Source organism: Corythoichthys intestinalis, chromosome 6 (assembly GCF_030265065.1).
Source record: "Corythoichthys intestinalis isolate RoL2023-P3 chromosome 6, ASM3026506v1, whole genome shotgun sequence".
NCBI lineage: Eukaryota > Metazoa > Chordata > Actinopteri > Syngnathiformes > Syngnathidae > Corythoichthys > Corythoichthys intestinalis.
The window spans coordinates 8195957-8222434 of NC_080400.1; the positions used below are offsets into that span (position 1 = coordinate 8195957).

The window sequence follows — 26478 nt, forward strand, 5'->3', positions numbered from 1 at the left end:
AGCAACCAGTCCTGATATTGTCCTATGTCACAAGTGCTGCGTATTCTGGGAGCGAGAATAGGTGCAAGGTGCACATTTCGAGCAGAGGACAGCCACCTGTTAAAATGTGTGTAAGTACGTCGATATGAGTCAGTGTAAAGTGCTTAGTTTTCGCCACTTTTATGGCCAAGATGGCCGCAAGTGCACACAGTGCGCACCCGTACCCCCCCCACCAAAGTTTAAAGAATTGAGATGGTGCAAGCTGACGTCATGTTCTTCTCGCAAGACATGAAGGCCCTTACCCTACATCACCAGGGACTGCGTCAAAACTTGAGCGGAGCCGTGATGGACGTTCGGAGATGTTGCGGGTAGAATGTAAAACGTGCACCGCTCGGCCCACGGAGGGGGCGCTATTAAAGAATGGCGAGCACGACTGTGGACGCAGCAGGCTGCCGGATGATTTCCCTCACGAGCAGTTCTACCGAAGCACACCGCGCTCGTCTGAGCTCGCTATCTATTTACAGCACGGCTGGAGCTCGCAACAAAACGTGAGGAACAGGCTGACTTAGAACACATCATGCTGAATGCACGACAATGTCTTTTACAACCCACGTTATCAGGACTACTGAAGCAATTTCATGGTGTTTCAAAAAATAACAAGAGCGATGACAAAGTGAGACCAGACACCCGCCAAAGCTTTTCATTACAGACATCTGAGCAATAAAGTAAGCAATGAAAGTGAACATTTTCCATTTGATTCCATTGCTTTGCTTACACTCTTTCAGTGCCATTGACGATGATGGACACTGAATCATGTTTTTTCTCATCCTTTTGATAAATTTGATAAATTCACAGTAGTTTCAATAATAGACTTCCAATCCATTTCAATTCGGAGGGTTGGCAGCGAATGTACAAATCAAAATGGAGTGGATGTCAATTAGTGCCATTGTCAGCCACTGAGTTCATTTTCAATTGATTTTATTGTTTTAGACAGCCCAGAGGGAGGGCTACAGATCTCACTCGCTTTGTTCTTCTTCTTGGTGAAGATACAAACTAAACTATACTATAAACTATACTTATTGCTACTCCTCTTTTATTTGTGGATTGATCAGAATAAAATTTGGCATACAGTGGGGCAAATAAGTATTTAGTCAACCACCAATTGTACAAGTTCTCCTACTTGAAAAGATTAGAGAGGCCTGTAATTGTCAACATTGGTAAACCTCAACCATGACGGACAGAATGTGAAAAAAAACCCCAGAAAATCACATTGTTTGATTTTTTAAGAATTTATTTCCAAATTAGAGTGGAAAATAAGTATGTGGTCACCTTCAAACAAGCAAGATTTCTGGCTGTCAAAGAGGTCTAACTTCTTCTAACGAGGTCTAACGAGGCTCCACACGTTACCTGTATTAATGGCACTTGTTTTAACTTATTATCGTTATAAAAGACACCTGTCCAAAATCTCAGTCAGTCACATTCCAAACTCCACAATGGCCAAGACCAAAGAGCTGTCGAAGGACACCAGAGACAAAATTGTAGACCTGCACCAGGCTGGGAAGACTGAATCTGCAATAGGTAAAACGCTTGGTGTAAAGAAATCAACTGGGGGAACAATTAGTAGAAAATGGAAGACATACAAGACCACTGATAATCTCCCTCGATCTGGGGCTCCATGCAAGATCTCACTACGTGGTGTCAAAATGATAACAAGAACGGTGAGCAAAAATCCCATAACCACACGGGAGGACCTAGTGAATGACCTACAGAGAGGTGGGACCACACTAACAAAGGCTACTATCGGTAACACAATGCACCGCCAGGGACTCAAATCCTGCACTGCCAGACATGTCCCCCTGCTGAAGAAAGTACACGTCCAGGCCCTTCTGCGGTTCACTAGAGAGCATTTGGATGATCCAGAAGAGGACTGGGAGAATGTGTTATGGTCAGATGAAACCAAAATAGAACTTTTTGGTAAAAACACAGGTTCTCATATTTTGAGGAGAAAGAATACTGAATTGCATCCGTAGAACACCATACCCACTGTGAAGCATGTGGGTAGAAACATCATGCTTTGGGGCTGTTTTTCTGCGTTTCTGGTTTCCACGCTCCACAACGGACCTGCGTGTACCCGTTACAATGGCACACTTTTTAATACGGAGGTGGCTTGCATTTTGTGGCTGATTGTCCACCAAAAATGTCAATCAGCTGACGACCGGCGGCTTGTCGAACACGCCCCCCCCCACCCCTGCCGGGGGAGCACTATACTCGCCTTATTGCCCTCTTCCTGTGCCCGGTGTTCTGTCAAATTTTCAAGCCCATCAGAAATTTCAACTTTGTGTTAAAAATGGCCGGGAATACAGCGATTACAAAGTAAACACTACCAACTTTCTTTCAATACAGGACTATTAGGTTTGATCATGGACAGATATGTAGAAAAGTTCTCCTCATACATATCCTGCCATGTTAGCTGCACAACAAATGCACGCCACTCTCTGTTTATGTCTTCACCGTGTAGTAAAGCATTATTTTACGCCATATTCGTGTTGACCATGTGGCAGCTACGCACTCCTCCGACGTTCGGTGGTTTGTCCGGTGGTACTCTCTAGCTCTAGACTTTGAGACGTCACTCAGTTTGGGTTAGCATGTCGGTTAGCTGTCATTCCTCTTGGTTTGTGTACATTCTCAGAAGCCGGGGCAGGGAAATGAAAAAAGCCCGACTAACTACGGTGGCATAAAATATCGTGAGGGAGGTGAGACAGTAAATGTGAAGTCGACAGTTTTGATCATTATGGAGTAATTTTCCTATGTCGTACTGAATAAATGCATTTTTATTATTTCATATTCCATTTAGCACAAGACTGTTATTTGTCATGACCACACCATTTATTTAGCATTTGGGGAAAAATACTTTGATAAAAACAATATCCTGTAAAAATATTGGAGTAGAGAGACTGAAACAATGACATTTTGCGGCTCTCTTCGTCACATTTTTTCTCGTTCTGAATAATTCCCCCTCAATGGTTTGAATTCTAAATCGGATGAAACCCTGACCCTGCCGACGTCATCCTCCTGTTGGGGACACTAGAGCCCTATAATGGTAGGCGTGGCTAAACGGCGGAATAATAGACTTCTCGTCAATTTTGCCAAATTGTTGTATATAGTCGAATCGTCTCAAAATATGATTCTAATTCACATAATAATGCTATTTAAGACTTTTTTTATCCTGTCGTACGCACTTTAAAAAGCAATTCATTCCATTGAGAAGCATGTATGGCACTTGTCCTTGGAGGAGCAATTGAAACATACGGGTAAAAACGCCAAATGGAAGATGAGGTCAAATAAAGAAGAAAAATTATTACCGTCGGTCCTGAGCGTGAGCGGCGTAGGCGGGCTAAGCACGCGGGCGTTGGTGGCCATGTTCTTCAGCAGGCAAATGTAGCTACCCACATCTGACGGCTGAACCTTGGACACGTAGAGGTTGCCCGTCACCTGCGAGATGAAGCGGCGGCTATCTTCAGCCACGAAGGACGGAAACTCGTTGAACACCCAACTGTAGATGATCTCTGCCAGAATATTAGGAAGATTTTACATTTGGTATAATAACCTGGTAAAGCTTGTATGACAATTAATCAAACTACTAGATTGTTGCCACATATACAGTAGTAACAAGGCTGTAATTAAGCCCTAGTAAATAGACCTAAAGGAAAAGAACAGAAGGTGACTGAGCAATTAATACTTACAGCGGCCCTTCATTACCTCATTATGAGGCAAAGGACGTCTTTACTATTACATTTTACAGTCTATATCAGGATTTAAAAGTAAATGTCCCGTTACAGATAAAACCACAGACGCTTGAGATTGAGAAAGAGAAGCAACTCCAAATGACGCTTTAAATATGAACATAGATATTTCAACACAGAATAAATGATAACAGTTAAAAACAAACAAAATAAAACATTGTAAATCCACGTACACGAAAAGATAAAATATAATCAATTCCTTGCATCTAATTTAAGTAACAATGACATGATATCAAATGCCACCAATATAGGGAATATTGATACAATGAAATAAAAAATAACAATAAGGTTTAAGTGTGAATAATATTCATTAGTGCGAGTAATTCGATTAGGATAAAAAGCTTCAAATTAAATTTTGCTGCGTCAAGTATTTTTTTAATGTATATATATTATACAGTGGGGCAAATATAATTATTTAGTCAACCACCAATTGTGCAAGTTCTCCTACTTGAAAGATTAGAGAGGCCTGTAATTGTCAACATGAGTAAACCTCAACCATGAGAGACAGAATGTGGGAAAAAAAAAAAAAAAAACAGAAAATCACATTGTTTGCTTTTTCAAGAATTTATTTCCAAAGTAGAATGGAAAATAAGTATTTGGTGACCTACAAACAAGCAAGATGTTCTGGCTGTCAAAGAGGTCTAACTTCTTCTAACGACGTCTAACAAGGCTTCACTCATTACCTGTATTAATGGCACCTGTTTTGACTCATTATCAGTATAAAATACACCTGTCCACAATCTCAGTCAGTCACACTTCAAACTCCACTATGGCCAAGACCAAAGCGCTGTCGAAGGACACCAAAGACAAAATTGTAGACCTGCACCAGGCTGAGAAGACTGAATCTGCAATAGGTAAAACGCTTTGTGTAAAGAAATCAACTGCGGGAGCAATTATTAGAAAATGGAAGACATACAAGACCACTGATAATCTCCCTCGATCTGGGGCTCCATGCAAGATCTAACCCCGTGGCATCAAAATGATAACAAGAACGGTGAGCAAAAATCCCAGAACCACACGGGGGGGCCTAGTGAGAGCTGGGACCAAAGTAACAAAGGCTACTATCAGTAACACAATGCGCAATGTGCAATCCTGCACTGCCTGTCCCCCTGCTGAAGAGTCGGCAGGCCTGTCTGCGGTTCGCTAGAGAGCATTTGGATGATCCAGAAGAGGACTGGGAGACTGTGTTATGGTCAGATGAAACCAAAATAGAACTTTTTGGTAGAAACACAGGTTCTCGTGTTTGGAGGAGAAAGAATACCGAATTGCATCCGAAGAACCCCATACCCACTGTGAAGCATGGGGGTGGAAACATCATGCGTTGGGGCTGTTTTTCTGCAAAGGGACCACGACGACTGATCTGTGTAAAGGAAAGAATGAATGGGGCAATGTATCGAGAGATTTTGAGTGAAAATCTCCTTCCATCAGCAAGGGCATTGAAGATGAGACGTGGTTGGGTCTTTCAGCATGACAATGATCCCAAACATACAGCCAGGGCAACAAAGGAGTGGCTTCATAAGAAGCATTTCAAGGTCCTGGAGTGGCCTAGCCAGTCTCCGGATCTCAACCCCATAGAAAATCTGTGGAGGGAGTTGAAAGTCCGTGTTGCCCAACGACAGCCCCAAAACATCACTGCTCTAGAGGAGATCTGCATGGAGGAATGGGCCAAAATATGTGTGAAAAGCTTGTGAAGAGTTACAGAAAATGTTTGGCCTCCCTTATTGGCAACAAAGGGTACATAAAAAGTATTGAGATGAACTTTTGGTATTGACCAAATACTTATTTTCCACCATGATTTGCAAATAAATTCTTTAAAAATCAAACAATGTGATTTTCTGATCCCCCCCCCCCCAATTCTGTCTCTCTTGGTCGAGGTTTACCCATGTTGACAATTACAGGCCTCTAATATTTTCAAGTGGGAGAACTTGCACAATTAGTGGTTGACTAAATACTTATTTGCCCCACTGTATGTATTATATTGATTTATATTTACTTAAAGTGGTGTTGTAATGGTTTGTTTTGAAAGTGTTTGCATTTAGTTTTATTGATTTGAGTGCATACATTGCCCTCTAGTGGCAACAGTGAAAAAAAACTCATTTCACATGGCTGAATCCAGCTCTCCCTGTTAAGACCAACATAAGCAACATTTTTGTTTGAGCTAATGTTGTTTTTTTTTGTTTTTTGAATGCATTCATAATTTAGTTTTTAGGTATATTTAGCCGTTTTTTGTGCGAATATGTGTTTGAACCATTTGTCGGGAGCATTATTAAAAAACGTTAGCATTTTATAGCATTTAAGCTAGCGGACTTTTGCTATGTAAGTTAGCCAATTTTTCTTTTGATGTATTTATATCCTCATTTTTATTTATTATTTTTTTTTACCGTTTGAGTCTCGGCTGAGGTATTATAAATTTTTATGTAACTTATCAGATTTCTCGATCATTCGTACTAACTAGTTCATCGATTAATCGACTACTAAAATAATCGATAGCTGCAGCCCTGATATTAATTCATCTCTATCTTCATTTATAATAATTCTATTTGACTCCGTTGGAGCGTCGTATTAACATGCATCATTAAGTTCTTTTCACGTACTTCACTCCAGTGATCCATGAAATATACAGGTATTTATCTACTCTGCTGGTGCTCACTCTAATGCTGAGGACAATAGAGACATACCACAAAAAGAGAATGTAAGAATTGTTTTGAATCTTGTTGGAAAAGTGAAGACACAATGTTCTGAATCCGTTTACATTGCATTCTTTTGCACTAGTTAATTCCATCAGCATTTGACCTCATTGTTTGTTTATGATTTATTATTGCTATTTATGTGTTTATTTTAGTGCTGTCAAATGTATCCCGTTTTTTGGTCAATGAGAGGTAAGAGGCAGAGAAATGCTAGTGGACACAGGCGTTCATTGGACCCCGGCATTAACTGGCATAAGCTTTGGCAACTCTTTCACAACAAACATAACTATTGTGGCGAGCGACGTGGGGAAAAATGAGAGTATATGAGCTTTTTCTTAACACGCTTTAAGGAACACAACGCAGAACATATAACATTTGCAGCCACCACTGACAGTCTTGGTTGCCCAACTTCCCAGCATGCATTTGGGCGGAACAGTTAAGTCGCTACAGTATCATTTAGCAACAAAAATAATATTCCTATCCCTCAAAAAAATTATGTTCACAAAAATAAAAGTGCTCAATCGTAAGAGAACTGGCATTTCCAATAGAGATAGCTATGCAAAATACACATAAAAGTTACTCAGACTTTGCCTTGGCTAGATCTCTAATTAATTTAAAACTCACCATTGACACCTTGTGGTGTATTTCAGTCACTACCTTACGTAGTTAAAGACACTGTGGAAGAACGACAGGAAGCCCATGTGACGTCCTGCTCGGTGATGTCAACAATGGGGAGCTATTAGTTTATTTTTTGATTGAAAATGTTACAAATTTTATTAAAAGGAAAACATTAACAGGGGTTTTAATATAAAATTAGTATAACTTGTACTCACATTTATCTTTTAAGAACTACAAGTCTTTCTATCCGTGGATCCCTTTAACAGAAAGAATGTTAATAATGTTAATGCTATCTTGTGGATTTATTGTTATAATAAACAAATACAGTCCTTATGTACAGTATGTTGAGTGCAAATATCCGTCCTGTGTCTTATCTTTCCATTGCAACAATAATTTACAGAAAAATATAGCATATTTTAGAGATGGTTTCAATTGCGATTACCGTATTTTTCGGACAACAAGTCGCACCTGAATATAAGTCGCACCAGCCATAAAATGCCCAACGAAGAGAAAAAAAACATATAAGTCGCACCGGAGTATAAGTCGCATTTTGGGGGGAAATTTACTTGATAAAATCCAACACATAGAACCAAGGGCGTAGGTTTGGTCTTAATATTGGTAGGGACGATATAAATGGTAAATGGTGTTATACTTATATAGCGCTTTTCCACCTTCCAAGGAGCTCAAAGCGCTTTACACTATCTCGCCATAACCTGCATGTACACTTTTAGCTGGGGACGGGACATTAATAAGACCAAACATATTTGGTGAATGATGGTCAGGGCTACATTTCTCACCAATATGAACCTAATTAATTGATAGGCTAAACGATTAACGTAAAATAAATCTGTATTGACCTATACTAACTTTCACACTTCAAATTTATAACGTCTTAATCTGATATTTTTTGTTAAATCTAGTCAAATAATTTTCTCCATCTTTTTTTGAGTGTTAAAGGCTAGTTAAAAGATTAATGCGTCAGATTCTTCCACTTTAAGTAAATATTACTACTTTTTTTTATTGAGCCCATACATCAAAAAGTTGGTCATTTTTCTACTAAATCAAGAAAAAAGTTCTTTCAAATATTGTTTTGAATAATATTCTTGAATTGAGAACAAGTTTTTCTTATAAGATTAAACATACAAACTTTTAGCTTAAAATACAGTAAGTCTGTTAAGCTTATTTTCAGCTAGCTGTTTTTCTTATTTCAAGAAATCTCAGTGAGTAAAATCGATTTGAAGCACTGTAACATTAGCAAAATTAGTGGAGTGTTCCCCACCTCCACAACATTGACGTCTTTTTACATTACTTACAGTGGCTGCTGCTGGCGGAGAAAAAAAAAAAAAAACTTCTAATATCCTTCGTCTTTGAAGGGGGCGGGAAGGTGGCAAGTTGTATTTCTGTCGGGCTGTGAATGGGTGTGTGTGTGGGGGGGGGGGGGAGGGGGGGTTCAAGTCATCAGCCAATCAAACGTGCGTTTGAGGGGAAAAAATGGACTGGCATATTCAACGAGTGAAAAGGGGTCACTGTAAGTCTTAACATAATGAAAGTACTGTAATTCACTCAATAATGGTAGGATCAGTTCTATCCTGACAACATATGGGCAGACAATCTAAATGGCCTATACTGTATAACTGAATTCATTTTATAATGCAAATAAGGTTGCTTAAAAGTTGGTGGGGATAATTTCAGCATCCTGAAAAGGTGGTAGTGTTATGTCCCTACCGTCCCTATGCAAACCTACGCCCTTGCATAGAACAGACATGTCATCTTGAAAGGCAATTTAATATAAAAATACAATAGAGAACAACATGCTGAATAAGTGTACAGTGCATGAACAACGAAATGCGAACATACTGTCCTCACCAGGACGCTACGGCTCGGTCCTGGCTATACAGCGAGCTAAACTCCCAAATGACGATGCTGGACGTCCGTATAATTTGCTGAATCAATTTCATTCACGATACCATACAAGTTTGCATCAACGTAAATAAATGATAATTAGGTGCTATTACAGCAATGACAAAAATGTTTAGCATACGTTCGCTAGCATTAGCACATCGTTCAAACAACCACAAACTGGCTCTAAGTGTCCGATCGCGGATGGAAAACACACAACAACAACAGAAAAGATGATACACACAGGCCTTGCCTCTGTAGAGCTATTTTACAAGGATAAACTATGAACGTAGGTTTGCAGTCGTGTCCCTCTCTCTCTCACTCGCCCACTCGCTCAGACAGAGACGCTGCGTAGCTGTCAGTCTTCTTCTGGCGTGTGAGCGCTCTTCATCGCGTAAACAAGTGTGAGTGCACCCCCACGTGGGCGTGAAAGCGCCACAAACTAAAAGCATGCATTTCAATATAAAAAAGTCAATGCTACAACTGAACACACATTGCCAAAGGCAGAACGCGAACGTGACCATAGCTATTAAGTTATTCAGATAACTATAGCATAAAGAACATGCTAACAAGTTTACCAAACTATCAGTAGCCACGTTTACATGCTGACTTTTATTCATACCGATTCAAAATATTCCGAATGGAAATTTGACATCAGCTGTTTACATGTCACTTCATCTATTCCGATCCAGCGTTTACATGTGACTGCCTTTATTCCGAAAGGACGTTTGACAACTGCCGTCTGACATGCGCAGATTAATCAAAACAAAGCGTCACGTTGCAAAACATGGAGATCGATCGTCAGATCAGCTGCTGTTTTAACTTTTCGAGTGGAAACAAAACTTCAGAATGATACGCCGTTCATTTAAAAAGTTGTGTGGGTGCGCTGTGCGTGTGCTTGGAAGCCATGTTGCAAGTGACGTTACTTACGTCACCAAGTGACGTCACCACGTCAGTACGGAGCATGCGCAGAAAGAACGCAACCAGACACCATTCCGCTTCCCTGTTTACATGATATAATTTTACTTCTAATCGGTTTGGGAAAAGGAATATTCCACCCCTGTGAATCGGAATGAAATTCCATTCGGTTTGGGCCTGTTCATTCCGAATGAGGTGTTTATATGGAACACATTTATTCGGTTTGAACAAATATTCCGATTGTAATTGGAATATTTGGCTCCATGTAAACGTGGCAACTGTAACTCCAAAACACAAAAAATAATATGTGAAATGACATCATAATGTGTTAATAATTTCACACATAAGTCGCTCCTGAGTATAAGTCGCACCCCCAGCCAAACTATGAAAAAAAACTGCGACTATAGTCCGAAAAATACGGTAATTACGATTAATTCATTTTTAAGCTGTGATTAACTCGATTAAAAATTTTAATCGTTTGACAGCCGTAGTTTATTTGTATTTTAATAAATAATTTGATAGTTCAAAAAATAAAATAACTAAATAAATACGCCCTGTTGGAGCAGTTTTTGTGTTGCGTGACGTAATGTGGCAGTGCCGCCAATATGGGCGATGACGTCACCACTATGCGCGTACAAATCAATGACTTACTCAGCACAGCTGTGGAACGCTGGCGGATATAGGTTTCAACCGCCAACACAATGACTGCATACGCAACGCACCACATGTGACAGCATGCAATGCAAATATAGCAATGCAAACGCACGTGTATGTAAGGGCCCAAATACACCAGATGCATGATCGTTGCGGTTCCGGTCCGGCTCAGTGTTGACTGCGTGCCACGCAGTACGTCAAAAACAGGCAAATCATACCAGCTGCGCACGGCTGCAGTCCGCCAACTCCGTTCCCTCTTGAGCGCCCGCGTGATCGCGCGCTATAATGTGTCATTTAAAACAACGACAAACACACAGAGTCTATACTCATCAGAGAAGCAGAGAGAGAAATCACATTTTTTCTTAATTTGCATATTGATATTTTAGTTACGTCTGTCTCTTAATTCCAGATTGACTGCATCATGTTGAGATCAGGGCTCCGTGTGTGGGGGGTAGGGGGGCGGGGCCCTATTTTGCCCTTGGTTGTGTCAGTGGGTTTATATCTTTGTGCACATTTAGAATTTATGGCACATAACATCTGATAGAGCTGTTATAAACAACTGTTAAATAATCTGTAATATTTATAAAATGGATAGCGAATTATATACTACATGAACTAAAAAACTGCGTACTTGGAATTGGTGTCTCAACACTGCAGATTCCTGTGCCCAGTGCAAACTGTTGGGTTTTCTATGAAAAGTCAAGTAAAATGTAGGAAAGAGAGAAACATTTTGAATAAACCACCAGGTCGAAACTTGTGGGTGTCTCTTTATTCTCTTTCGTACTTTTCCCCCTCGACTCTGTATACAAACTGACATTGTGTGTGCACCGGGCACGAGAATTTCTGCAGTGGAGCCACTTTCAGATACGCATTTTTTTTTTTTTTTCGCTCCAAGTTGTCAGCACGTCGTGTGTTTGATATCATTGCCAGAAAAACACACATAATAGGACACCTTGCAGCTTCCCTTTTCAATGCTGTACTTATAATAACGATCTGCAGCATCGTATATCACTTTGTGACTTTCCACCTCCATGATGAAACGTTCTTCGTCCATGTTGGCTGGTGTTTAAATCGTGAATAAGCAACTGGGCTGTTACGTCCAGGCCCAGCTCCGCCCATTTTGTTGAATGGGTGTCTGGCAAAAATAGAAAATAGCCTATACCATCCGGCAGGCTGTGGCACGCCGGAGATAGTCCGCAGGCAATCCGGAGCACTGACGCGGCCGGTATACGTTGAACAATAGGATATAATGGGAACGGATCGTCTCCGGCGCAATTTTTTACTGGAGTAGGACCAGAACCGCAACGATCATGCATCTGGTGTATTTGGGCCCTTATAGACAGGGCCGGCGCTAGCTATTTTGGTGCTCTAGGCATAAATGCTTTGTGGTGCGCCCCCCCCCCCACGATAGAAATGAACAATACCTGAACATTTGTCAGTATTGCTTTATTTTACGAAATAACTTAGTTGTCAACAGTAATATTTCACAAACATTCACATTCACAAATGTTTCACAAACTGTCAAACCAAACAAAAACAAAATGAAACAAAAAACAAAAATAATAGATAAATAATAATAACTAAGTCTTTATAAAAAAAAATTTTTTTAAATACCATTGGCACCAAATACTCAAATAAATAAAACTAAATAATTATGCAGGCCCATATTTAAAACACAGATACATGAAAACTTTAATATTATACCTTTATAGACATGGACGGATAGGGCACTATATAAACATTCTGGACATAATGTGGAAACAATGAAAATGAAAGGGGAAATCTACATAGCTTTAAGATTGTTTTTTTTTTTCTTTTTTTTTCTAATTAGTTTCACCAGTAGATGTCGCTCTTGGCCTCTGAACCTCTCGAAAATGACAACGGCTTCTTACTAATGGAAAAATTTCGGTATCAACATAGTCGTTGCATAAAACCACTACCGGTATGTCTCGTAACATTCCATTTAATTTTCATTGTGCAATGAATTTGCAAGTCACATCATTTCCACCACAGCGTTTTGGAGTGGTTTTTTTTGGTTGTGCACACTAATAAACCGATCATAACCCGATTTCTGGAGTTACCAGATTATTCAAGTGGTCATGTAAAGAGCATGATATCTGATAAACACCGCTATTTTACATCTCTGAGCATGTGTACAAATGGAAAAACTGGAAAAACGGATGTCGCTAGAGAGGCCTTAGGGACACCAAACTGATTCGCTTTCAGCCTATGGGCCTACTCTGCAGTTAGCGAGCTTGTGTAACGCAATTGCCACACTCGCATTTGAAGAGGTTCAGTGGGACAACTTCAAGCAAGCATGGGTTTTTGGTAGACATGGAGGAAGGCCTATGCTGAGACCAAGAGTTTTACGTCATGTACTTGGAAAGAAATCGAACTATTGATTTAACATGTAAACCAGGTTTTTCCTGATTATCACATCACTGAAGTGCACGTAAATGTGTCAAATCTCATTATTGTCATTACCTGGTTATTCCCAGTTATCAGATTATTGTAGTCATGTAAACGTAGCTGATAATAAGTAAACAATTGTTTAAAAAAAAAAAACAACAACAACAACATTCTTACCTGCAAGTGATGCGCGGGCATCATCTTGCTGCTTTTTCCCTCTTCCTTTTTTCCGCCCATGACTCTTGTTGTCTTTTCGGTGACATTTCCTTTCAAGAATAAACCTGCCAAATTTGCGACTGAAGCATAATGGAGCAAACCACTCGGGATTTGGGGGCGGGGGCACCAAAGGTAAACTGACGAGAGGGCCGCACAGGAGATTCTTTTTTTGTGTAAATAATGAGCCTATGTTACTTATATTTGTATTACTTGCATTTATCAGGCTTTACAAAGTTTTACTTTAAATACGATATATTAGTGTTATTATTACAATGACTATTTTTTAGGATTTTTTACAAACTTGATTTTTTTTTGGTGCCCCTTCAGGCAGAGTTGGTGCCCTACGCGCAGTGCGTGTTATGCGTATGGGGAGCGCCGTGTCTGCTTATAGATGACTGCAGAGTTGTGTGTATATTGTTTTGTTTGTTTAAAAGTTTGAAGACGCGAAGATTGCATTTTGTTTTGTTATTTGACCACACGACATGACTTTGGGCTGAATGACCACGATTAGCTTGACCATACTCATTGACAATTTGACACCTTGGATTACCATCGACCAAGTGGTTTTGTCTGATGGTAAATGGTGTTGGTGTTATACTTATATAGTGCTTTTCCACCTTTCAAGGCGCTCAAAGCGCTTTACACTATCTCGCCATCTACCTGCTGGTGATGCAGCACCAGGAGCAACGTGGGGTTCAGTATCTTGCTCAAGGACACTTAGACGCATTCATCAGGGCGGAGAATCGAACCCACAACCTCTGGTTTGGGGGACAACTACTCTACCACTGAGCCACGCCACCCCACAGTGGTCACCCCACGTCTGATCCTGCCGGTTGACATCGACACATGGTGAGTGCGCGTTGAACGTTCCTAAACATTCCTAAACCAGCGTATTGAAAATTGTCAGAACACCCCCCAAAGAAGTTTTTAAAAAAATGATTACACCAGGATTACTTATCATTAAAAAAGTCTGCAGACTTATCGGAAGAAAAATAAGCCCTAAACGCAGCCCTCCCAGTTCAAATGGATTGGTCATTTACTAGCGACGAACTCATTTAAATTCACAGCAGAAGGATGAAAAGACCCACATGATCAGACATCTATCATCGCCAAAAAGTTAATAATGTTGTTTACTGACAGAACATGAATGAATTGTCAAAATGTCACCTCGCTAAAAGTGATTAAAGCTACAGTAACAAAGAACCTGCATGAAAAACACCACATGAATAAAAGTAAATGGTGACGAACAAAATGGACAGATGACACATCTACACTACAGTAAATTGGATGCACTCCCACCTCATGATAACAGCGTCACACAGCTCTTCTATATTATTAACACATCCGTCACCACACGCGGGGTTGAAAAAAGATGAACTCGGTGACAAATTAATCTACTCAACATGCCCTGACAGTATTTGCATGCATTATCTGTCACTACTAGAGAGCGTGAGCGCCCGCGCGTCGTGGCTTCAAAGTGAAAAATATTGAAAATGAATAAAGTGCCGCGTCAGCGTCGATCACATCTGGACACACTTGAACTCAATTCAGTGCTTGAAGCTTAACTAGGTGGCGTTACGGCTTTAATCTACTAAGAGGACTATTTGATAAAGGGATGGAGTTTGGGGGGAGGGGATTAGAACCTCGAATGCGCACTCTTTATTTTTGCTTGGTTAGTAAATCTTCCTGCTGAAAGTGCAATAAAAGTCTTGTCGTCACCATAATGCAAGGTCATTTGCCACCTTCTCTGATCGATATCGGCGTAAATCCGCCAGGCTGACCCAAGCGCTGATTGGATGCTTTTTACACCACAACGTTAGGTACGCCTAGTGGTTTCCAAAGCAGACCTGGTAGGAAACCGAATATATCACCGTTCGGGCACAACTTTTGATATTAGTAAGAATCGAAGTTAAGATCTAATCGTACTCAACTTGACTAAGACCTCAAAATAAACTGTGTATTGATCGATTTAATCTGATATGAAACATGCGCCTCGCATTTTCAATGAAGCGTGAGTGTCAGTAACCTGGTTAGACAGAAAATCACTCCTGCATCATCAGGTGTGCTCAAGAGAAATGGTTCTACTGGGGCATTGACCTGTGAGTACCACAGGCCGATAATGATTGTGAGTTATTTGGAAGTGTGGAGAGACTAAACAAAATGGGTGTACCGTAAATTTCCTAATATAACGCGCACTCTTTTTCCCCAAAAATCAACTTGTAAAATCATGGGTGTGCATTATACACATGTATACAGAAAATACATTTGGCGGAAAACACAGACAAGACTGAAAAAGCAGTTTCTGCTCTTGCACTCCTCTTTCAAAGAAACTGCTGCATTTTAAGCCAAAACAACTGTTGTGTTTGATAGAACATGTCTATATGCTGCCATAGCAGATTCATGGCGCATTAAGCCCCCAAACTATTTTTAATTTGCCCGTTTTACCCTGAAAACCCCCGTTTACAGACGTCGCGCAACCGTTTTTGTTTCAACCCAGCCATGAAAACAAGATAATTATATTTATTATTCAAAAATGTCCGTCATTTTTAGCTTAGAATCATTCATTGATGTCTAATATTTCATTATTTCATTTATTGACTCGCATATTTTAAACTTTTAAACAAATTATATCACAATGACAAAAATATGTATTGTATATGTATATGATATCTACCTCATAACTATCTCTAAATTGTATTTTTTTTTGTTACTGTCGCATTCTCCCCAATATGTTAGATGATAAATAATCAATCCAAACAAAGAAAAATGGGGAAAAAAAACATTTAAAAGGGTAAATATATGAAAAAGAAAATCTTGATTACTTCTTGATGTCTGCGATTTCTGCATTGCGACCCTTGTTGTATTACCATGTTACACCCATAAAATCCCCTAAAAATCCGGCTGTGGCCATTCACAGCTGTGTTTTGACACTCAGTGATACATGCTACATGGAGTTTTTGGATCAAAACAAGGTGAGTACGCGATAATATCTCGTTAAAGTCATGGCGTCTTTAATTCTGCTCTCGTGTGCTCTAACCTCCAGATATGGTTTTGCTGATTAGAGATGCCCTCCTGTTCTATATTTTTCTTCCTCCAGAAAATTGAGATTTTAATCTTTCCAATGACGTATCACATGTGCATATTGGACAATTTCGAAAGTTGGGGTCTCAGAGCGGAACTTCAAGTCACCTGAATGTTTTCTCCCATATATACTGTATATATGTATGCATATGAAGGCAAGATTTTTTTTATTTTTTTTATTGACACAGCCATGTTGTGTTGAAGAAAACGTATGCAGCGATCCGTTGCCGACCATTACGGTACATGACATCACCATTTTGTTTCGGTAATACTTCACTCTGATTGGTCGAATTATTTCGTCTGTTAAATTCTGCTTTTTTCACTCTTCATAAAGCACAGAATGTAGTTTCTTCAACTCACTTTAGTCAACGTTTATTGCAACTCGGACCATAACCAACGTAACACAACACAGACTTCCTGTGTGTGTCCGTCAACTATATCTGTCCCTCGGGAAACTCAAACCCAAATAACAATAGTTCCTATTGTTACAGTCTACAGCGATGCGCTCTTTCCGATTTCCGACTAGTCTTCACTTTTATTTTACCGTTTTAAATCGATGAAAAAATATTTATTCATGATGAAACAAGCAAGTTATACAGCAGCCTTTAAAGTGCATGTGACACGAAAAAGCATGTTTATTTCATAATACACGCGTCATTTTATGCTCCTGAATGATATGGACCGCTTGGATGTGTGTGGAAGCGATCGCTATATTTATTTAGTTTTTTGAATCCCGCGCCATGAAAATGAGTGACTTCCGGCTTCGGTCTTGCATTGAGGAGGAGAGCGCTGTGACGTTTACGGTAGAAGACGTCCTCTTCACTATACAGCGTACTGTTGTGTATGAGGACGAAGGATACAGCTGATTTTGCGGATTAATATGTTTATTTTTCGAATCACGCCAGCCAAACGGCTGCAGAAAAATCATTCTGAATGAGGGAGAAGCGTATGCACCTTTTTGGAGTTTAAAAAGGTTCCCATTCACCGTGGATATTTACTGTGGGACCATTGGACCTGCGAGGAAGTGAGTAAACATCTTGTTTTGTATTATGTCAAGTCCGAATACAGCGATTACAAAGTAAACACTACAAACTTTCTTTAAATGAAGGACTACTTACGTTTGATCATTGATAGGCATGTAAAAAGCTGTCCTCATGCACATTAGCAGCACGTTAGCTGCACAACAACTGCAGCCACCCTCCTCCGGGGAACGAACTATAAATTGCTGTCCGCCGGGCGGTTTGCCGATCCTCGAAGACAATCGACAACCCAGTCGTCATGTCAATAAATCCAAGCTAGTTATGTGTGATTTTCAGCTTCGAAGACTTTGAAACATCACTCGGTTCGGGTTAGCATATCGGCTAGCTGTCACACCTTTTGGTTTGTTTACATCCTCCGAAGCGGGGGAAGGGAAATGACATATGTCCGATTTAGGTGTCATAAAATATCGTTCGGGAGGTGCAACAGTAAAGGTGAAGTCGACAGTTTTGACCATTATGGAGTAATTTTGCCATGTCGTCCTGAATAAATGCATTTTTATTATTTCATATTCCATTTAGCACAAGACTGTTATTTGTCATGATCATGCCATTTATTTAGCAATTGGGGAAAATACTTGGATAAAAAGAATATCCTGTAAAAATATTGAAGTAAAGAGACAGAAACAATGACATTTTGCAGCTCTCTTCGTCGCGTTTTTCTCGTTGTGAATAATTCCCCCTCGACGGACTGACTGGTCCTTCTCAAGCCATTTATATAGCTATTGGGGAAAATACTTGGATAAAAAGAATATCCTGTAAAAATATTGGAGTAGAGAGACTGAAACAATGACATTTTGCGGCTCTCTTCGTCGTGTTTTCCTCGTTCTGAATAATTCCCCCTCAATGGGCTGAATAGTAAAACCGATGAGCCCAGTCTACCGCTGACGTCATCCACCTGTTGGAGACGCTAAGGCCCTATAATGGTAGGCGTGGCTAACCGGCAGATTAAAGGACTAATTTCTCGTCATCTGCGCTTTGCTATATTGTTGTATATAGTCGAATCGTCTCAAAATATGATTCTAATTCACATAATAATGCCATTTAAGACTTTTTTTTCTCCTCTCGTATGCTCTTTAAAAGAAAACTCATATCTGTTTTGTTTTCTCCTGGATTCTGTTAAGTTGGAGAAGTTGTCAAATCATATTATTACCGTACATATTGTCAGTTTACGGTAATGTTTTGAACTACCAATGTGCTATGCTTGTGCTGTGTTTCACCAGTCAGTAAAATGAAATTTCTGTATCTGTACACAAACTCTGTTTTCTTGTATTCTTCTATTTATTGGTGCTAAAATTAGGGTGCGCGTTATACACGGGTACAATAATTTTCTCAAGATTTTACAAGTAAATTTGGGGTGCGCGTTATACACGGGTTAGCCTTATAATCAGGGCCGTCTTATATTTGGGCAAATACGGTAATTCACATTATGGCGGCACAGTGGAACAGTAACATTTTTGGAACTTTTGTCCCCCCGCAAAAAAAAAAAAAAAAAAAAAATTGTATCTGATCGGGACTTGGAATCAACAGATTCTCAAAATCAGGTGACTAGGACTTGGGCTGCCCCCCCCCTTAAGTTCCGCCCTTGGTATCGGTACAGTATCAACTTCAGCAGAATTAAGTTCACTAAAATTAACAAGAAGTGACCCAAAATTAACTCACAGCCCACACGTGACATCAATAGACATTGAATCAAACTGGGACGACTGGTTGTGAATGCACCTCTTTCAGTGCCATTGAAGGCGCCAGACGTCCAATCCTTTTGGACTGGGCGGGGCCAATAAACAGGCCAATGAGTCACTTGAAAATGCCCCAAAATTGATAGGAAGTGACCAAAAATCAACAGAAAGCGAACCATGGGTGAGAGAAAAAGTATTGCCATGTTATTTCTCAAGAAAGTGCTAGTTTTTTTCAAGTGTAATTGATGGCTAAGCCACGATATTGCCCGAGAAACAGGAAATGTTACACAGATGTTGCAAAACAGAGCAGGAGTGTTGTTGTGTTGAGTTGTTTATGAAAGCTTGCCTTGTGGATATGTCCTGCCATCTGTTGAACCCTTCGTACAGAACGGATGAATGTGCATCAATTCTTGGAAATAAATGGCAGTTGTCTTTTTTTTTGTTTTGTTTTTGTCTTTTGTTTGATTGGAATCTTGTGAAAAGGATCTGGTTTTTGATTTAAAAGATCTATTTATGTTTTTCTGCTTCATGCTTGAACAACCTCTCACTCTCCCTCCTGCTGCGTTTCTTGGTTTAGCAGGCAGCTGTAGTTTGCTAATTAAAGTTAACGATGATTGACAGGTTTGTAGCTTTGATCTGGCGAGTGAAGGCTCTGTAGCTCTACAATCAAAGGCACAACTGTCGTTTGCTGTTCTTGGCAGCGTGAGCATCAACGCGTGATTGAATTTGACTGGAATCACTCATATCCCTTAAGGACCTGCAGCATGAAGCAATTATCAGAGAATCCCAAAATTTGAAAAATAAGGTCCTAATGAAACTTTTTTTTCAAATTTGTAAAAAGAAATGTCAAAATGAATATGTGTAATAAGCGCTCTAATATCTCAACCCAAGCTAAATCCTGTTTTTTTTTTTTCTCATGGAACCTGCAGATGCATGTGTCGACTTGCATCCATTATTATTATTATTTTTTTTTCAAAAAGAAATGTCAAAATTCTGAATTACTCTCAAAATCATGAAATTTTAGGTGAATCAAATGCAGTGTTGTCAGTAACGCGTTAGTTAGTAACGCGTTACTGTAATCTGATTACTTTTTTCAGGAACGAGTAATCTAACGCGTTCATTTTTCTGCACCAGTAATCTGGTTAAAGTTAGTTTCCTTAGTGTCTCTGCGTTACTATTTTTCATTGCCTCATTACGTATGTAGCATGAAGAATATTGTAGTCATGTACGAAGAGCATTTTGAAAAGAAAATGCTAAAATAAAAGGTTCCCAGTATGTGTTTCCATGACAACCTCTTAGTTATTTCCTGTTTTGGTCTCACGTCACGTGTTGTGGGACTGAGGCGGGTGGGCATTTGCGCAGAGTGTTGAGACGTTGCGAGGGAATGTTGATCTGTGGATATCCATGAATGAAGATGAGTATTTTTCCTTCATTCTGGAGAGTATCAGCAAAAGGTTGGACCCCCTACATGCGCGAACGTTTCGTAACTTTGCCGTAGCAATGACGGGCAGTCATCGCTCCAAGTTGGCAAGCTTTGTTTACTTCATATGCGTGTTCAACATTTATGCCGTGAGGTGATGTGTTCGTTTAGCATCTGTGGGATGTGTTGTAAGTCCGATTGAGTGTAAAGTGCTTATTTGTCGCCACGTTTTGTGGCCAAATTGACCGCGTGTGTGTTGAGAGGAGTACTTCCGGGTTGTTAATGTGCACGGTTGCACGCGCATCCGCGCCCACCACCACCTTTGTGTTTATTGCACTGTACAATCCACTTGTGTGTTGTTGATTATTGTGCCGTCAGTTTGCATTGTTTTACATTGGCGCTGATATGCTGTTAACCATAACCCGAAATTCAGAAGTTTTGACATGAGGCTTGATCTTAGAGTTAGCGGGGTTTAGTTGGTCTGTGGAGTTGATTTCAATAAATTCCAAGCAGTTTGTCAGATATTTGTTAGTTTCAGGGCTCTGGAGTGGCTAAGCTAGCGCGAAATTCTGATATTCCCCTTTAAATTCAATCATCGGAAAGTCAATTACATGTGATGACATTTTTCTGTTGTCATTCTTATGTTGAGGCGGCTAGGAAGAAAAATGGGTAAAAAGTAACTGATTACTTTTAAAGTAACTTAGTTACTTTGATAATGAAGTAATCAGTAAAGTAACTAGATTACTTTTTTTAGGCGTAATCAGTAATTGGTAAATAAATTACTTTTTCAAGTAATCTGTGACAACACTGATCAAATGTGATACATTTGGCAATAAAGGGATATGAATTATATGAATGCTATGGAGACTGAAAGCATGGCGTGAAAGGTGATGCAATTAAAAATGTGGGTGTGCCTACATTTTGTGCTAGTGCACATCAGTGCAACCAATGCAAAAAGTAGGTGACGAGCATTGGCACGACAGTTCTCTTTGCATTGTTGTTTAACTGTGTGAGAATAGGGCCTCATTACTACAGATCGAAGCGCTTTTCTTTTTGTAAACATTATTTTTTTTGAGAGATAGGAATATTATTTTTGCTGCGCTTTCACTAAATGATACTTATGTTTGTTGTGAAGGAGTTGCCGAAGCTTATGCCAATAAACGGCGCGGTCCAATGAACGCCGTTGTCCACTCGCCTTTCTCTGCCTCTTAGCTCTCAATGTGCAAAAAACAGCGTCATTGTAATCAGTTTGAGGCAATGCATGAGCGGGTCATTCCGCACATGCGTTAAATGCTTCAAATATTTTAACGTCATCAATTGAAAAAATTAATTACCGCCCGTTAACGTGATAAATTTGACAGCACTAGTAAAATGATAACGATTTCATTTTTATTCCCCCATTCTCATTTGTGTTTTTTCATTGCAAGCAAAATAAATGAAGACATTACTACCAAAGCATTTGAAATTGCAATCATTTTCTGGGAGAAATTGAGCATTATCTGACAGAATTGCAGGGGTGCCAATACTACCGTAAGTAGAAGTACCACTGTATAGCAAAGCTAATGTTTTACATGAAACCTGTACGCGATGCTAAAACGTTGGTGACCCTGTTTTAGAAAACATCATTAATTGACCAGATAGTTTTTCCTGCCGGATGATGTTGAAAAAAGGAAATAAAAAAGCATTTCCAGAAGTGGAAACGGAGGCTGAAGAGCACTCAGCGAACGCTCCCGCAGGTGTGGTGCGGCGGCGTATCGCGACCGACATATCCGAGTGAGTCACACTCACTCACAAGAGCGTACATTAGAGGACGGCTCGGGCCAGATATGCTTTTATACGGCGGACAACGTTGCCTTTCGTTTCTAATGATCCTGCAAATTGCCTCTGTAGGACGTCGTGTTCTGCCGCATGCTCGGATCGGCGGCTACGGGGCAATGGGAGATGCAGGAAGTGGAGCTGGAGAGAAACTATACTGCTTATAGTCGGTGGACAGCTGAGCACAATTTATCTAATATATTTCTGTTATAACTGACTACACCTTCAGAAACCAAAATCTCACCTGGAGAATGAGGCGGCGGCATACACATGAGCACGACACCTTGGCCTTCCCGCACCGAGACTGCACCTCTTGTTTTTGTGCTGAATGCTCCAACGTCTGGAGAAAAAAAAAAAAAAAACGCACAAAGAACATCGTTAATGTCCAATCTTACTGTAATCGACCAATCATGGACAACCAGGAAATGAGACTTTTTGACGGTCTGGATCGTATTAATTTATTAGCTGCCAATGACGGCGATAGACGTCCAAGCCATGAACTGTGAGGGCTGCTTTCCCAGTTCAAATGGATTGGACATCTATTGCAGGGCCGGCCCAGCCTATACGCAGACGCCCAGCTGCTTAGGGCCCCTGACCACTAAGGGGCCCCCAATTGTTTAATTTATATTCTATTTTGTTTATTACAGTTTGCTTTATTTGACTTTTGTGAGTTTTGATACTTGATTACAAGCTTCAAAAAATAAAAGTTCTTCCTTAACTTCTTTCTTTCCTCTTTTAGAAAAAGGTTTGGCGCTATCTACTGCAAGTACTGACAATCATTTGGGGTGAGAAGTTTGAAGTATGCGGTGCAACAAAATCTGATTAATATACGTAATATGGACGTATGGGTTGGATTGCATGTATGGGTTTCACAGTACACTGTGACGAAATGGTGGGCCAAAAATATGGCCCCTTTGCATTATTTTGCTTAGGGCCCCCAAATGGCCTGGGCCGGCCCTGATCTATTGTTGTGAATGACATTTTGATAGCCAATTAATTGCTGATTATTCTTGTGATGAGTTTACAAATCAGCTTATAGAGTGGACAAGTAATAAGTAATATAAAAAAAATAAACTTTTGTTTTTGTATAGCAGGGATTTTTTTTTTTTTTAATATTTAAAAAATAAAAACAAATTCAAGATACATATGATCAAATTGATGCTTACTGGCAACTATTCCAGTTCAAAAGGATTGGACGTCTAACACCGTGGCAGCCAATGTGTAAATATCCACTTATACGAATATATGTTTACACAAATCTAAATATTTAAAACAATATAATTTCTGTAAACCTTAAATAAGAAATTAATCCAAAGACAGATCTTTAGTGCAAAATTCAGACAAATTCAATTCCAGAACACCCATGAAAACTCACTAATTTTGGTTTACCCAGGGGTTGGCATTGGCAACCCATGCTTTGAGAGCCGCATGGAGCTCTTTAGCGCTGCCCTAGTGGCTCCCTGGAGCATTTTTAAAAATGTTTAAAACGGAAAAAGATGGTTGAGGGAAATATATTTTTTCTTTTGATATGGTTTCTGTAGGAAGACAAAAATGACACAAATATTCTTAACGCTTTCCAGTGCTGTAAAAATGTGTGGAATAAATATTAAATTTGAACATTTCTGTCAACGAAGATTTGCGTCATAGCCTGTGACATGTTTCTATCAGCAGGGCGGGATGCCAGGCAGGTGGCTATTGTAAACAAACCGGCAGCCATGTACTGAGTTGGGAGTGAGAGAAAAGTGTGATTCCATTCCTTCTGAAGAACTTAGAAGAGTCCAAAAAATAGATTTAAGTAGATTGCATCACCAAACTCCACTACTGCTGCATGTTTTGTTGCAACCCGAGAGATAATTAGGCGTGGAAAACCGTTCACAGATGGTGAGTACATGAAGGAGACATTCATCAACATATCAGAACACCTATTTGCAGACTTCAAAAACAATACCAAGATAATAATAAATAAATAAAAAAATCCAACCTCAAAACCTCAAAATAAAAACGACAACAAAAATCAAATGTCTTTATTGCATTTCTATAATTTCATATAAGCAATGAAACAATTCATTAATATTGTAATTAAGGTTGTTCCGATCATGTTTTTTTGCTCCCGATCCGATCCCGATCGTTTTAGTTTACCGATCCCGATATTTCCCGATCCGATTTGTTGTTTTTTGTTGTTTTTTTTGCTCCCGATTCAATTCCAATCATTCCTGATAATTTTTCCCGATCATATACATTTTGGCAAAGCATTAACAAAAAAATGAATAAAACTCGGACGAATATATACCGTATTGGCCCGAATATAAGACGATGTTTTTTGCACTGAAATAAGATTGAAAAAGAGGAGGTCGTCTTATAACTGCGGTCTAAAAAAAAAAAAAAAAAAAACTGCGGCCTAGACATATACCCATTCACGACGCTTGATGGCGCCAGTCATCAATGAATCGAATGCTGAACGCGACTCGGGCAGCCAAAGCGAACCCCTGACACGAAGAAGAAAGTGGTAAGAAGGAAAAGAGAAGAAAATACCGGTAATAGAAGAGATAACCGAAAATGGAGAAACTTCGCGACAATTTGGAGAAAAGTGGGTCGAAGATTGGCCAGGTTAACCGGTGTTTGGCCATTCCTTACTACGCGGCGAAACGTCCTACACAATGCTCAGGGCGCTTGCATATGCATTCACACGCATGCGCACATCGGTTGGAAGCGGCGAGTTCTCACTATTTTTGTTTTTATTTAGTTATTTAGAACCTTTTCACAGCCTCAAAGATACTTTTTGCATGTATTACCCTCTCATACTTTTAACCATTGTGTTTTTTTGTGTTAGCTTTGAAGCAGTTGACCACATTAGTCACGTAGCGTATTTAAATCGTCCTTATTTGACATAACTACATTTAAGTATTTTCTGCAGGCATTTCTTTAGTACGTTATTCCTGTATGCATCTAAACAAAACAAGTTTAGAGCGCACGGTAGTAATTTAGGTGTCAAATTCGACTAATGTAGGACGTTTCGCCGATGTAGGACATTTTGGCAGAACACCGGCAGCTGAGGAGAAGTTATGACGCAAACTTCAAGTTGATGGTGATAAATGAGGCGGTGTCTTCAAACAACTGCAAAGCGGCTGTGAAATATGGTGTCACAGAGTGTAATGTACGGAGATGGAGAGCTCAAAAAGATCGCCTAAAAAATGCTCAGTCAGAGAAAAGCTTTCCGTGGTCGTTTCTGTATAAAAATTAATTTGGTGTTCAAAAAGTCTTTTTTCAAACTTAAGTCTTGAAAAAGAGGGGGTCGTCTTATAATCGGGGTCGTCTTATATTCGGGCCAATACGGTACATTCAACATACAGTACATAAGTACTGTATTTGTTTATTATGACAATAAATCCTCAAGATGGCATTGACATTATTAACATTCTTTCTGTGAGAGGGATCCACGGATAGAAAGACTTGTAATTCTTAAAGCATAAATGTGACCTTGTATATTGTGACTAAATATTGCCATCTAGTGTATTTGTTGAGCTTTCAGTAAATGATACTTTAGCCATTTAACTTCTGCCTGAATGAATGATGGGAAGTGCAACCATGACTGTGCGTAGTGGTACCAATTGATATATCTTCTCTGCGTTGGGAAATAAAAATAGGGAGTTAAGAAAAAGATCAACTACTACATCTGTTCCCCACATTGCTTCCCACAATACTTCTAATTGTTAAGAGAGGGATTGTAAGGCTTTAGCTAATTATAAAAAAGCTTCAAAGGCCGCCAAAATTCTCTCTACTCATTTAACGTTGCCATTTAACTCTGTATATGTAAAACGGTGCCATTATAGATTGAACGCGACAATGCGTGAGTGAGTAGTGCAGCATATGCATTAATTGCGTTAAATATTTAAAAGTTATCACCACCGTTAACACGATAACTTTGATAGCCCTAGTCTAAGCCAAAACTTACGACTCTGGATGAGTGTAAGACATTTTGTCTGTAACGTTAAGTACAATTAGAAAACAAATTAATTTAAAATATATATATATACTGTATATATTAAAAAAGGCATGTCAGATATTTTTTTGCCGATACTTTGAAAATGATGTGATCAGAACCAATCAATTGGCATCCCGATCGATCGGGACATCTCTAATAATTGTAATGCTTAAGTTAAACTTGAGGTGGCATCATACAATAAAGTAGTCAAGTGGTGGACGCACTGCAGGGAAAATAAACATCAAATCAGGAAGGCTCATTACAGAGCTGGCCAAAAGTAT

The 26478-nt window shown here is 39.6% G+C and overlaps 1 protein-coding gene across 2 annotated transcripts in view; it reads right to left on the reverse strand.

The window, feature by feature from the left end:
• The window catches only part of LOC130917185 (contactin-5-like), a 411152-nt gene that overhangs the window by 185968 nt on the left and 198706 nt on the right, over window positions 1-26478 (reverse strand). For both annotated transcript variants that reach the window (XM_057838311.1, XM_057838312.1), the window contains 2 exons: window positions 22460-22555; window positions 3342-3545 (listed from right to left, as the gene is read on the reverse strand). In XM_057838311.1, coding sequence (XP_057694294.1) covers window positions 3342-3545; window positions 22460-22555 — 300 coding nt within the window. The remainder of the gene's footprint in view (window positions 1-3341; window positions 3546-22459; window positions 22556-26478) is intronic.